The sequence below is a fragment of the Oncorhynchus keta genome, unplaced genomic scaffold (assembly GCF_023373465.1).
Source record: "Oncorhynchus keta strain PuntledgeMale-10-30-2019 unplaced genomic scaffold, Oket_V2 Un_scaffold_17573_pilon_pilon, whole genome shotgun sequence".
Lineage (NCBI taxonomy): Eukaryota > Metazoa > Chordata > Actinopteri > Salmoniformes > Salmonidae > Oncorhynchus > Oncorhynchus keta.
This window is the reverse complement of record NW_026290825.1, coordinates 336930-352220: the sequence shown is the minus strand read 5'-3', so window position 1 is coordinate 352220 and position 15291 is coordinate 336930. Positions and strand designations below refer to the sequence as shown.

General features: G+C 46.0%; 1 protein-coding gene and 1 long non-coding RNA gene across 2 annotated transcripts; one reads left to right on the top strand and one right to left on the bottom strand.

The window, feature by feature from the left end:
* Window positions 1-747: 747 nt before the first annotated feature.
* On the bottom strand, window positions 748-7858 carry LOC118383851 (beta-2-microglobulin-like). Its single transcript, XM_052514439.1, has 5 exons — window positions 7668-7858; window positions 6785-7080; window positions 4944-4980; window positions 1601-2682; window positions 748-1564 (listed from the first exon to the last, which is right to left on the bottom strand). The coding sequence occupies exons 1-3, from the start codon at window positions 7856-7858 to the stop codon at window positions 4967-4969; spliced, it is 501 nt and encodes a 166-aa protein (XP_052370399.1). The 3' UTR covers window positions 748-1564; window positions 1601-2682; window positions 4944-4966.
* Window positions 5043-6669, top strand: LOC127927717 (uncharacterized). Its single transcript, XR_008128738.1, has 4 exons — window positions 5043-5391; window positions 5507-5549; window positions 5887-6174; window positions 6646-6669. It is a non-coding gene; the product is annotated as an uncharacterized LOC127927717 (long non-coding RNA).
* Window positions 7859-15291: the final 7433 nt, after the last annotated feature.

Below are 15291 nucleotides of genomic sequence, written 5' to 3'. Positions count from 1 at the left end.
AGTGTTTGGGCTAACAGTAACCTAGGCTAACAGCAACAGTGTTTGGCTAACAGTAACCTGGGCTAACAGTAACAGTGTTTGGGCTAACAGTAGCCTAGGCTAACAGTAACAGTGTTTGGGCTAACAGTAGCCTAGGCTAACAGCAACAGTGTTTGGGCTAACAGTAACCTAGGCTAACAGCAACAGTGTTTGGCTAACAGTAACCTGGGCTAACAGCAACAGTGTTTGGGCTAACAGTAACCTAGGCTAACAGCAACAGTGTTTGGCTAACAGTATCCTAGGCTAACAGCAACAGTGTTTGGCTAACAGTAGCCTAGGCTAACAGCAACAGTGTTTGGCTAACAGTAGCCTAGGCTAACAGCAACAGTGTTTGGCTAACAGTAGCCTCGGCTAACAGCAACAGTGTTTGGGCTAACAGTAGCCTAGGCTAACAGCAACAGTGTTTGGGCTAACAGTAACCTAGGCCAACAGCAACAGTGTTTGGCTAACAGTAGCCTCGGCTAACAGCAACAGTGTTTGGCTAACAGTAACCTAGGCCAACAGCAACAGTGTTTGGCTAACAGTAGCCTCGGCTAACAGCAACAGTGTTTGGCTAACAGCAACAGTGTTTGGCTAACAGTAGCCTCGGCTAACAGCAACAGTGTTTGGCTAACAGTAGCCTCGGCTAACAGCAACAGTGTTTGGCTAATGTTAGAGTTGCGTAAATTCAAATCTGGTATCAGGATAAATATAACAATGAGTCACCGATTTTATACTATGTATTTTTTATTAGCTAAGTAATAAATGGCAAATGCAACTTTCGTATATACGGGCTCACTGTAATACCACGCAGGGCAGAACAGAGAACTGACAAGACGTATGTAAAACAGTATTCTTTATACTGTGATAGACAGTTCCAACCCGTCTGTTGGCCTATCACAGTAGAGACTGGGCGTGGTTTAAACTTGCTCAGCCTATTGCAGGCGTTCAGGCGGGTCCCCGCCTCTTGGCGCTTCTGTTGATAGATGTAAATGTTGCTTGTGAAGAACATCCAGGCTCTCATGCTCCATACCGTTATCTCGCACCTGGCTCCTGTTATCTAACAAAAGACCGCTTGTTCTCGCAACACCCTGCTCTGAATGTGCCCCCCTCCCAACTCATTGCACAGTTCCTGTCTTCATGCTACTCTGTATTTTTCCATCATGAGAAAATCCCATGGCCCTGAAACTGTTAACAATGTTTCAAGTCAGCTATGTTGCATAACACATACATACATCCACACAAGCCAACAGCAGATAATATTCAATCATATATATGGTAATGGCTATAATGTAAAATACAGGATCCAACACTAACAATAGCCTCAGCTAACAGCAACAGTGTTTGGCTAACAGTAGCCTCAGCTAACAGCAACAGTGTTTGTCTAACAGTAACAGTGTTTGGGCTAGCAGTAGCCTAGGCTAACAGCAACAGTGTTTATCTAACAGTAACAGTGTTTGGGCTAACAGTAGCCTAGGCTAACAGTAACAGTGTTTGGGCTAGCAGTAGCCTAGGCTAACAGTAACAGTGTTTGGCTAACAGTAGCCTAGGCTAACAGCAACAGTGTTTGGGCTAACATAACCTAGGCTAACAGCAACAGTGTTTGGCTAACAGTAGCCTAGGCTAACAGCAACAGTGTTTGGCTAACAGTAGCCTAGGCTAACAGCAACAGTGTTTGGGCTAACAGTAACCTAGGCTAACAGCAACAGTGTTTGGCTAACAGTAACCTGGGCTAACAGTAACAGTGTTTGGGCTAACAGTAGCCTAGGCTAACAGTAACAGTGTTTGGGCTAACAGTAGCCTAGGCTAACAGCAACAGTGTTTGGGCTAACAGTAACCTAGGCTAACAGCAACAGTGTTTGGCTAACAGTAACCTGGGCTAACAGCAACAGTGTTTGGGCTAACAGTAACCTAGGCTAACAGCAACAGTGTTTGGCTAACAGTATCCTAGGCTAACAGCAACAGTGTTTGGCTAACAGTAGCCTAGGCTAACAGCAACAGTGTTTGGCTAACAGTAGCCTAGGCTAACAGCAACAGTGTTTGGCTAACAGTAGCCTCGGCTAACAGCAACAGTGTTTGGGCTAACAGTAGCCTAGGCTAACAGCAACAGTGTTTGGGCTAACAGTAACCTAGGCCAACAGCAACAGTGTTTGGCTAACAGTAGCCTCGGCTAACAGCAACAGTGTTTGGCTAACAGTAACCTAGGCCAACAGCAACAGTGTTTGGCTAACAGTAGCCTCGGCTAACAGCAACAGTGTTTGGCTAACAGCAACAGTGTTTGGCTAACAGTAGCCTCGGCTAACAGCAACAGTGTTTGGCTAACAGTAGCCTCGGCTAACAGCAACAGTGTTTGGCTAATGTTAGAGTTGCGTAAATTCAAATCTGGTATCAGGATAAATATAACAATGAGTCACCGATTTTATACTATGTATTTTTTATTAGCTAAGTAATAAATGGCAAATGCAACTTTCGTATATACGGGCTCACTGTAATACCACGCAGGGCAGAACAGAGAACTGACAAGACGTATGTAAAACAGTATTCTTTATACTGTGATAGACAGTTCCAACCCGTCTGTTGGCCTATCACAGTAGAGACTGGGCGTGGTTTAAACTTGCTCAGCCTATTGCAGGCGTTCAGGCGGGTCCCCGCCTCTTGGCGCTTCTGTTGATAGATGTAAATGTTGCTTGTGAAGAACATCCAGGCTCTCATGCTCCATACTGTTATCTCGCACCTGGCTCCTGTTATCTAACAAAAGACCGCTTGTTCTCGCAACACCCTGCTCTGAATGTGCCCCCCTCCCAACTCATTGCACAGTTCCTGTCTTCATGCTACTCTGTATTTTTCCATCATGAGAAAATCCCATGGCCCTGAAACTGTTAACAATGTTTCAAGTCAGCTATGTTGCATAACACATACATACGTCCACACAAGCCAACAGCAGATAATATTCAATCATATATATGGTAATGGCTATAATGTAAAATACAGGATCCAACACTAACAATAGCCTCAGCTAACAGCAACAGTGTTTGGCTAACAGTAGCCTCAGCTAACAGCAACAGTGTTTGTCTAACAGTAACAGTGTTTGGGCTAGCAGTAGCCTAGGCTAACAGCAACAGTGTTTATCTAACAGTAACAGTGTTTGGGCTAGCAGTAGCCTCGGCTAACAGCAACAGTGTTTGTCTAACAGTAGCCTAGGCTAACAGTAACAGTGTTTGGCTAACAGTAGCCTAGGCTAACAGTAACAGTGTTTGGCTAACAGTAACAGTGTTTGGCTAACAGTAGCCTAGGCTAACAGCAACAGTGTTTGGCTAACAGTAGCCTAGGCTAACAGCAACAGTGTTTGGGCTAACAGTAGCCTAGGCTAACAGTAACAGTGTTTGGGCTAGCAGTAGCCTAGGCTAACAGTAACAGTGTTTGGCTAACAGTAGCCTAGGCTAACAGCAACAGTGTTTGGCTAACAGTAGCCTAGGCTAACAGCAGCAGTGTTTGTCTAACAGTAGCCTAGGCTAACAGAACAGTGTTTATCTAACAGTAGCCTAGGCTAACAGTAACAGTGTTTATCTGACAGTAGCCTAGGCTAATAGTAACAGTGTTTGGGCTAACAGTAGCCTAGGCTAACAGTAACAGTGTTTGGGCTAACAGTAGCCTCGGCTAACAGTGACAGTGTTTGTCTAACAGTAACAGTGTTTGGGCTAGCAGTAGCCTAGGCTAACAGCAACAGTGTTTGTCTAACAGTAACAGTGTTTGGGCTAGCAGTAGCCTAGGCTAACAGCAACAGTGTTTATCTAACAGTAAAAGTGTTTGGGCTAGCAGTAGCCTCGGCTAACAGTAACAGTGTTTGGGCTAACAGTAGCCTCGGCTAACAGTAACAGTGTTTGGGCTAACAGTAGCCTAGGCTAACAGTAACAGTGAAAGAAGTCATAGAACTGATTGATTCTGATAGACCCTCCATTGGTGCTGTAGGCTCACCGTTATTAGAAGTAGGGAAGACAGCATACCATTGTCAGGGCTGACCAGAGGGCTAAATGCTATGAGAGTAAAACACCTGTTCATGTCAAATGAAACCCCGATAGTCCATGACAGAAACATTAGCTTGAAGATAAAAACAATTACTTTGTCCTCATTTAAAGTGCACAACTTTAAACAATGTGCTGTCAACAATGTAGCCTAGTGGTTAGAGCGTTGGACTAGTAACCGGAAGGTTGTGAGTTCAAACCCCCGAGCTGACAAGGTACAAATCTGTCGTTCTGCCCCTGAACAGGCAGTTAACCCACTGTTCCCAGGCCGTCATTGAAAATAAGAATATGTTCTTAACTGACTTGCCTGGTTAAATAAAGGTAAAAAAAATTATAATAAAAAAAAAAATCATTTATTGTTAAATATCACCCAGCCCTACCCTATCTCCCAGCCCTACCCTATCTCCCAGCCCTACCCTATCTCCCAGCCCTACCATATCTCCCAGCCCTACCATATCTCCCAGCCCTACCCTATCTCCCAGCCCTACCCTATCTCCCAGCCCTACCCTATCTCCCAGCCCTACCATGTCTCCCAGCCCTACCATATCTCCCAGCCCTACCATATCTCCCAGCCCTACCATGTCTCCCAGCCCTACCATGTCTCCCAGCCCTACCATGTCTCCCAGCCCTACCATATCTCCCAGCCCTACCATATCTCCCAGCCCTACCATGTCTCCCAGCCCTACCATATCGCCCAGCCCTACCATATCTCCCAGCCCTACCATATCTCCCAGCCCTACCATATCTCCCAGCCCTACCATATCGCCCAGCCCTACCATATCTCCCAGCCCTATTCAGCTCTCTACAGTATTACAATAACCACCAATTGTTAGTGACCAAAGCTAAAGAACTGCCATCTAAATAGACGGTTTCTCTACAAATGAAATGATCAGACATACACACCTGCAGCGATGAACACCGAAGCCTTACATATCTGATTCTGTAGAGGAAATAGGAAAAGTTGGTTTCTGTCAGTCAATGGCATATTATGATTAACTCTCTATCTCACACACACACACACACACACACACACACACACACACACACACACACACACACACACACACACACACACACACACACACACACACACACACACACACACACACACACACAGAGAGAAGTCAGATTCTGAAAGAGAACTTCGCAACGTGTGGGACTCTGCACCTGTACTTTAACTACTAACTATACCAGTAACTCACCCCAGGTGTACTCCTCTAACTACACTAGTAACTCACCCCAGGTGTACTCCTCTAACTACACTAGTAACTCACCCCAGGTGTACTCCTCTAACTACACTAGTAACTCACCCCAGGTGTACTCCTCTAACTACACTAGTAACTCACCCCAGGTGTACTCCTCTAACTACACTAGTAACTCATCCCAGGTGTACTCCTCTAACTACACTAGTAACTCACCCCAGGTGTACTCCTATAACTACTAACTACACTAGTAACTCACCCCAGGTGTACTCCTCTAACTACTAACTACACTAGTAACTCACCCCAGGTGTACTCCTCTAACTACACTAGTAACTCACCCCAGGTGTACTTCTCTAACTACACTAGTAACTCACCCCAGGTGTAGGTCTTCAGATTCTTCAGGTGGCGGACTCTGCAGGTGTACTTTTCTAACTACACTAGTAACTCACCCCAGGTGTACTCCTCTAACTACACTAGTAACTCACCCCAGGTGTAGGTCTTCAGATTCTTCAGGTGGCGGACTCTGCAGGTGTACTTCTCTAACTACACTAGTAACTCACCCCAGGTGTACTCCTCTAACTACTAACTACATTAGTAACTCACCCCAGGTGTACTCCTCTAACTACACTAGTAACTCACCCCAGGTGTAGTCCTCTAACTACACTAGTAACTCACCCCAGGTGTACTCCTCTAACTACACTAGTAACTCACCCCAGGTGTACTCCTCTAACTACACTAGTAACTCACCCCAGGTGTACTCCTCTAACTACACTAGTAACTCACCCCAGGTGTACTCCTCTAACTACACTAGTAACTCACCCCAGGTGTACTCCTCTAACTACACTAGTAACTCACCCCAGGTGTACTCCTCTAACTACACTAGTAACTCACCCCAGGTGTACTCCTCTAACTACACTAGTAACTCACCCCAGGTGTAGGTCTTCAGATTCTTCAGGTGGCGGACTCTGCAGGTGTACTTCTCTAACTACACTAGTAACTCACCCCAGGTGTACTCCTCTAACTACACTAGTAACTCACCCCAGGTGTACTCCTCTAACTACACTAGTAACTCGACCCAGGTGTACTCCTCTAACTACACTAGTAACTCACCCCAGGTGTACTCCTCTAACTACACTAGTAACTCACCCCAGGTGTACTCCTCTAACTACACTAGTAACTCACCCCAGGTGTACTCCTCTAACTACACTAGTAACTCACCCCAGGTGTACTCCTCTAACTACACTAGTAACTCACCCCAGGTGTACTCCTCTAACTACACTAGTAACTCACCCCAGGTGTACTCCTCTAACTACACTAGTAACTCGACCCAGGTGTACTCCTCTAACTACACTAGTAACTCACCCCAGGTGTACTCCTCTAACTACACTAGTAACTCACCCCAGGTGTACTCCTCTAACTACACTAGTAACTCGACCCAGGTGTACTCCTCTAACTACACTAGTAACTCACCCCAGGTGTACTCCTCTAACTACACTAGTAACTCACCCCAGGTGTACTCCTCTAACTACACTAGTAACTCACCCCAGGTGTAGGTCTTCAGATTCTTCAGGTGACGGACTCTACAGGTGTACTCCTCTTCGCTGGCTGGTGTGAATCCAACACTCTTGGTGAGGTGGAACTGCCATCCCTGTTCGAAGGCCAGGTCTGTCTGCTTGGCGTCGGGGATCTCCATGCCGTTCTTCAGGAGCTGGATGCTGATGTCAGGGGGGTGGAAGCCACTCACGTGACAGATCAGGGAGTTGTCCTTCCCATGTTGCCCTGGGTTACGGCTGTACACCTGCACCTTGGGGGGGGGGGCTACAGGGGGAGGAGGGAATGGTACAGTCACAGGTCACATGATTTTTTTCAACATTCTAAATTTCAATATCTCCTTGGTCATGTGACCTAATGACTTCAAACAAGGTTCAGAATGTCCACCGACTACTCTTCTATATTGCACACCCTTTAGTTTGTCAATTTTCATCTCACATGATTTTACATGATCTTTTCACAAATTTAAAATGTCAATAGCTCCTTGGTCATGTGACCCAACTGACTTCAAACAAGGTTCAGAATGTCCTCTGACTATACCTTCATATCTCACACCCTGATGCTTGTATACTTTCGTCTCACATGCTATTAGACTTAAATATGTAAGCTCTTGCAGGCCTTCATTTTACATGGGTGTTTACAAAAATGTTTTTGAAGTTAAACAAAATGTTCCAGCCTCCCAATAACTATCTTTCACCTGGACACCGAAAAGAGCCGCAAATGGCTGTATGGCTCTGTCACTCTCAGACATGCGCAGAGCAGACCGAAAAGGGGAAGAGTAGCTCTTGACTTGAACCACAGGGGGTTCTCTGTAAATAGAGAGTAATCCTAAAGCCACAGACACACCCCTTGACTTTCAATGGGCACCCTTGACCTGTATGTATTCTCTCCTGATTGGTCTCTGTGGTGCTTAGCCAATGGGAAGTCCATCTCTCCTGATTGGTCTCTGTGGTGCTTAGCCAATGGGAACTCCATCTCTCCTGATTGGTCTCTGTGGTGCTTAGCCAATGGGAACTCCATCTCTCCTGATTGGTCTCTGTGGTGCTTAGCCAATGGGAACTCCATCTCTCCTGATTGGTCTCTGTGGTGCTTAGCCAAACTCCATCTCTCCTGAACTGTGGTGCCATCTCCATCTCTCCTGATTGGTCTCTGTGGTGCTTAGCCAATGGGAACTCCATCTCTCCTGATTGGTCTCTGTGGTGCTTAGCCAATGGGAACTCCATCTCTCCTGATTGGTCTGGTGCTTAGCCAATGGGAACTCCATCTGATTGGTCTGTGGTGCTTAGCCAATGGGAACTCCATCTCTCCTGATTGGTCAATGGGAACTCCATCTGGTGGTCCCTGTGGTGCAAATGGGAACTCCATCTCTCCTGATTGGTCTCTGTGGTGCTTAGCCAATGGGAACTCCATCTCTCTGATTGGTCCCTGTGCTTAGCCAATGGGAACTCCATCTCTCCTGATTGGTCCCTGTGGTGCTTAGCCAATGGGAACTCCATCTCTCCTGATTGGTCTCTGTGGTGCTTAGCCAATGGGAACTCCATCCATTGGTCCCTGTGGTGCCCAATGGGAACTCCATCTCTCCTGATTGGTCCCTGTGGTGCTTAGCCAATGGGAACTCCATCTCTCCTGATTGGTCCCATCTCTCCTGTTGGTGCTTAGCCAATGGGAACTCCATCTCTCCTGATTGGTCTCTGTGGTGCTTAGCCAATGGGAACTCCATCTCTCCTGATTGGTCCCTGTGGTGCTTAGCCAATGGGAACTCCATCTCTCCTGATTGGTCCCTGTGGTGCTTAGCCAATGGGAACTCCATCTCTCCTGATTGGTCTCTGTGGTGCTTAGCCAATGGGAACTCCATCTCTCCTGATTGGTCTCTGTGGTGCTTAGCCAATGGGAACTCCATCTCTCCTGATTGGTCCCTGTGGTGCTTAGCCAATGGGAACTCCATCTCTCCTGATTGGTCCCTGTGGTGCTTAGCCAATGGGAACTCCATCTCTCCTGATTGGTCCCTGTGGTGCTTAGCCAATGGGAACTGGGTCTCTGAACCAATGGGAACTCCATCTCTCCTGATTGGTCTCTGTGGTGCTTAGCCAATGGGAACTCCATCTCTCCTGATTGGTCCCTGTGGTGCTTAGCCAATGGGAACTCCATCTCTCCTGATTGGTCCCTGTGGTGCTTAGCCAATGGGAACTCCATCTCTCCTGATTGGTCCCTGTGGTGCTTAGCCAATGGGCAGGACTCCTTCAGCTGCGGGGTCGTTGTAATGCAGGTTTGATAGTTATATTTTCAATAATGAATGGTTAGCTGTTATGTGACAATCAGGTCAAACACTTCATTTTATTTCTTTAGATGTAGATGGCTAAAGGAAGTTGCACAGAACTTCCCCAACATCCCAAATTGATATAAAACCTTCACAAAAACACATGGAGCAAGTGCAAAAAGAAATGGCTGAGGATATACTAAACATGTCTGGTATGTAATGACATTTAATTCAAAGTAAATGTACATTCTTTATTTTTATGTAGTTGTGTGGGACAGCCATGTGTTCAGTTCATGTCTATGAGTTCAGAGTTCAAACAAAGCCTGCTTCATGTGTGCCACTGATGAAGAACCTGGATGTGGCCCAAAGACTGACTTGGGTTAGTAACTTTATTTAACATGTTTATAATCTTTTGACAACAGTGACGGCAACTAAGACAATTTATAATATAACACAATGGACGGCTAATTTGTCATTGATATTATTTATAACGTGTTACACTTGGTTTTGTTTTTAGATTGAATGTTTTGCCAACGGTGGTTCCGTGTGCTGTAACTAGGAATGAAGATACGAGTTCAACAGATGAAAGAACACAAACAGGAAGTGCAGTCTCTGTTGTTGGAAATGTCTGCTGTACCTCATCCACACTGACGAGGCTCTGACATGTACATCAACCAGGGATAATGTCTGCTGTACCTCATCCACACTGACGAGGCTCTGACATGTACATCAACCAGGGATAATGTCTGCTGTACCTCATCCACACTGACGAGGCTCTGACATGTACATCAACCAGGGATAATGTCTGCTGTACCTCATCCACACTGACGAGGCTCTGACATGTACATCAACCAGGGATAATGTCTGCTGTACCTCATCCACACTGACGAGGCTCTGACATGTACATCAACCAGGGATAATGTCTGCTGTACCTCATCCACACTGACGAGGCTCTGACATGTACATCAACCAGGGATAATGTCTGCTGTACCTCATCCACACTGACGAGGCTCTGACATGTACATCAACCAGGGATAATGTCTGCTGTACCTCATCCACACTGACGAGGCTCTGACATGTACATCAACCAGGGATAATGTCTGCTGTACCTCATCCACACTGACGAGGCTCTGACATGTACATCAACCAGGGATAATGTCTGCTGTACCTCATCCACACTGACGAGGCTCTGACATGTACATCAACCAGGGATAATGTCTGCTGTACCTCATCCACACTGACGAGGCTCTGACATGTACATCAACCAGGGATAATGTCTGCTGTACCTCATCCACACTGACGAGGCTCTGACATGTACATCAACCAGGGATAATGTCTGCTGTTAACCAGGGATAAAGAGGAGGCACTCTGACATGTACATCAACCAGGGATAAAGAGGAAGTTAACCAGGGATAAAGAGGAAGCACTGTGTAATGTACATCAACCAGGGATAAAGAGGAAGTTAACACTGTGTAATGTACATCCACCAGGGATCAACCAGGGATAAAGAGGAAGTTAACACTGTGTAATGTACATCAACCAGGGATAAAGGGATAAAGAGGAAGTTAACACGGTGTAATGTACATCAACCAGGGATAAAGAGGAAGTTAACCAGGGATAAAGAGGAAGTCAACCAGGGATGAAGAGGAAGTTAACCTGGGATAAAGAGGAAGTCAACCAGGGATGAAGAGGAAGTTAACCTGGGATAAAGAGGAAGTCAACCAGGGATGAAGAGGAAGTTAACCTGGGATAAAGAGGAAGTCAACCAGGGATGAAGAGGAAGTTAACCTGGGATAAAGAGGAAGTCAACCAGGGATAAAGAGGAAGTTAACCAGGGATAAAGAGGAAGTCAACCAGGGATAAAGAGGAAGTTAACACTGTGTAATGTACATCAACCAGGGATAAAGAGGAAGTTAACCAGGGATAAAGAGGAAGTTAACACTGTGTAATGTACATCAACCAGGGATAAAGAGGAAGTTAACACTGTGTAATGTACATCAACCAGGGATAAAGAGGAAGTTAACCAGGGATAAAGAGGAAGTTAACCAGGGATAAAGAGGAAGTTAACCAGGGATAAAGAGGAAGTTAACACTGTGTAATGTACATCAACCAGGGATAAAGAGGAAGTTAACCAGGGATAAAGAGGAAGTTAACACTGTGTAATGTACATCAACCAGGGATAAAGAGGAAGTTAACCAGGGATAAAGAGGAAGTTAACACTGTGTAATGTACATCCACCAGGGATAAAGAGGAAGTTAACCAGGGATAAAGAGGAAGTCAACCAGGGATAAAGAGGAAGTTAACACTGTGTAATGTACATCTACCAGGGATAAAGAGGAAGTTAACCAGGGATAAAGAGGAAGTTAACACTGTGTAATGTACATCCACCAGGGATAAAGAGGAAGTTAACACTGTGTAATGTACATCTACCAGGGATAAAGAGGAAGTTAACACTGTGTAATGTACATCCACCAGGGATAAAGAGGAAGTCAACCAGGGATAAAGAGGAAGTTAACCAGGGATAAAGAGGAAGTTAACCAGGGATAAAGAGGAAGTTAACACTGTGTAATGTACATCAACCAGGGATAAAGAGGAAGTTAACCAGGGATAAAGAGGAAGTCAACCAGGGATAAAGAGGAAGTTAACACTGTGTAATGTACATCCACCAGGGATAAAGAGGAAGTTAACCAGGGATAAAGAGGAAGTCAACCAGGGATAAAGAGGAAGTTAACACTGTGTAATGTACATCCACCAGGGATAAAGAGGAAGTTAACCAGGGATAAAGAGGAAGTCAACCAGGGATAAAGAGGAAGTTAACACTGTGTAATGTACATCCACCAGGGATAAAGAGGAAGTCAACCAGGGATAAAGAGGAAGTTAACACTGTGTAATGTACATCCACCAGGGATAAAGAGGAAGTTAACCAGGGATAAAGAGGAAGTCAACCAGGGATAAAGAGGAAGTTAACACTGTGTAATGTACATCCACCAGGGATAAAGAGGAAGTTAACCAGGGATAAAGAGGAAGTCAACCAGGGATAAAGAGGAAGTTAACACTGTGTAATGTACATCAACCAGGGATAAAGAGGAAGTTAACACTGTGTAATGTACATCCACCAGGGATAAAGAGGAAGTTAACCAGGGATAAAGAGGAAGTCAACCAGGGATAAAGAGGAAGTTAACACTGTGTAATGTACATCAACCAGGGATAAAGAGGAAGTCAACCAGGGATAAAGAGGAAGTTAACACTGTGTAATGTACATCCACCAGGGATAAAGAGGAAGTTAACACTGTGTAATGTACATCCACCAGGGATAAAGAGGAAGTTAACCAGGGATAAAGAGGAAGTTAACCAGGGATAAAGAGGAAGTTAACACTGTGTAATGTACATCCACCAGGGATAAAGAGGAAGTTAACCAGGGATAAAGAGGAAGTTAACCAGGGATAAAGAGGAAGTTAACCAGGGATAAAGAGGAAGTTAACCAGGGATAAAGAGGAAGTTAACACTGTGTAATGTACATCCACCAGGGATAAAGAGGAAGTTAACCAGGGATAAAGAGGAAGTTAACACTGTGTAATGTACATCCACCAGGGATAAAGAGGAAGTTAACCAGGGATAAAGAGGAAGTTAACACTGTGTAATGTACATCCACCAGGGATAAAGAGGAAGTTAACCAGGGATAAAGAGGAAGTTAACCAGGGATAAAGAGGAAGTTAACCTGGGATAAAGAGGAAGTCAACCAGGGATGAAGAGGAAGTTAACGCCGCAAAACGTTTCGTACTTATTAGAAGTAAAATGTCTGTTGACATGATGAAAAATATTTAAAGGTCTACAGTTTCTGTTTAATTTGTCAACATTACATTTTTATTCATTGATTTACTGGCCACCATTACTGTGGTTCCCTGTCCAGTATATATATTGTCCAGTCTACCTCACCAGCTCACTCTCCATCCCTGTCCAGTATATATATTGTCCAGTCTACCTCACCAGCTCACTCTCCATCCCTGTCCAGTCTACCTCACCAGCTCACTCTCCATCCCTGTCCAGTCTACCTCACCATCTCACTCTCCATCCCTGTCCAGTATATATATTGTCCAGTCTACCTCACCAGCTCACTCTCCATCCCTGTCCAGTCTACCTCACCAGCTCACTCTCCATCCCTGTCCAGTCTACCTCACCATCTCACTCTCCATCCCTGTCCAGTATATATATTGTCCAGTCTACCTCACCAGCTCACTCTCCATCCCTGTCCAGTCTACCTCACCAGCTCACTCTCCATCCCTGTCCAGTCTACCTCACCATCTCACTCTCCATCCCTGTCCAGTATATATATTGTCCAGTCTACCTCACCAGCTCACTCTCCATCCCTGTCCAGTCTACCTCACCATCTCACTCTCCATCCCTGTCCAGTATATATATTGTCCAGTCTACCTCACCAGCTCACTCTCCATCCCTGTCCAGTATATATATTGTCCAGTCTACCTCACCATCTCACTCTCCATCCCTGTCCAGTATATATATTGTCCAGTCTACCTCACCAGCTCACTCTCCATCCCTGTCCAGTCTACCTCACCATCTCACCCTCCATCCCTGTTCAGTCTACCTCACCAGCTCAATCTCCATCCCTGTCCAGTCTACCTCACCATCTCACTCTCCATCCCTGTCCAGTATATATATTGTCCAGTCTACCTCACCAGCTCACTCTCCATCCCTGTTCAGTCTACCTCACCATCTCACTCTCCATCCCTGTCCAGTATATATATTGTCCAGTCTACCTCACCAGCTCACTCTTCATCCCTGTCCAGTATATATATTGACCAGTCTACCTCACCATCTCACCCTCCATCCCTGTTCAGTCTACCTCACCAGCTCAATCTCCATCCCTGTCCAGTCTACCTCACCATCTCACTCTCCATCCCTGTCCAGTATATATATTGTCCAGTCTACCTCACCAGCTCACTCTCCATCCCTGTCCAGTCTACCTCACCAGCTCACTCTCCATCCCTGTCCAGTCTACCTCACCATCTCACTCTCCATCCCTGTCCAGTATATATATTGTCCAGTCTACCTCACCATCTCACCCTCCATCCCTGTTCAGTCTACCTCACCAGCTCAATCTCCATCCCTGTCCAGTCTACCTCACCATCTCACTCTCCATCCCTGTCCAGTATATATATTGTCCAGTCTACCTCACCAGCTCACTCTCCATCCCTGTTCAGTCTACCTCACCATCTCACTCTCCATCCCTGTCCAGTATATATATTGTCCAGTCTACCTCACCAGCTCACTCTTCATCCCTGTCCAGTATATATATTGACCAGTCTACCTCCCATCTCACTCTCCATCCCTGTCCAGTCTACCTCACCAGGTCACTCTCCATCCCTGTCCAGTCTACCTCACCAGCTCACTCTCCATCCCTGTCCAGTATATATATTGTCCAGTCTACCTCACCAGCTCACTCTCCATCCCTGTCCAGTCTACCTCACCATCTCACCCTCCATCCCTGTTCAGTATAGCTCACTGTCCCTGTCCAGTCTACCTCACCAGCTCACTCTCCATCCCTGTCCAGTCTACCTCACCATCTCACTCTCCATCCCTGTCCAGTCTACCTCACCAGCTCACTCTCCATCCCTGTCCAGTCTACCTCACCAGCTCACTCTCCATCCCTGTCCAGTCTACCTCACCAGCTCACTCTCCATCCCTGTCCAGTCTACCTCACCATCTCACTCTCCATCCCTGTCCAGTCTACCTCACCAGCTCACTCTCCATCCCTGTCCAGTCTACCTCACCAGCTCACTCTCCATCCCTGTCCAGTCTACCTCACCATCTCACTCTCCATCCCTGTCCAGTATATATATGGACCAGTCTACTTCACCAGCTCACTCTCCATCCCTGTCCAGTATATATATTGACCAGTCTACCTCACCAGCTCACTCTCCATCCCTGTCCAGTCTACCTCACCATCTCACTCTCCATCCCTGTCCAGTCTACCTCACCATCTCACTCTCCATCCCTGTCCAGTATATATATTGACCAGTCTACCTCACCAGCTCACTCTCCATCCCTGTCCAGTATATATATTGACCAGTCTACCTCACCAGTTCACTCTCCATCCCTGTCCAGTCTACCTCACCATCTCACTCTCCATCCCTGTCCAGTATATATATTGACCAGTCTACCTCACCAGTTCACTCTCCATCCCTGTCCAGTCTACCTCACCAGTTCACTCTCCATCCCTGTC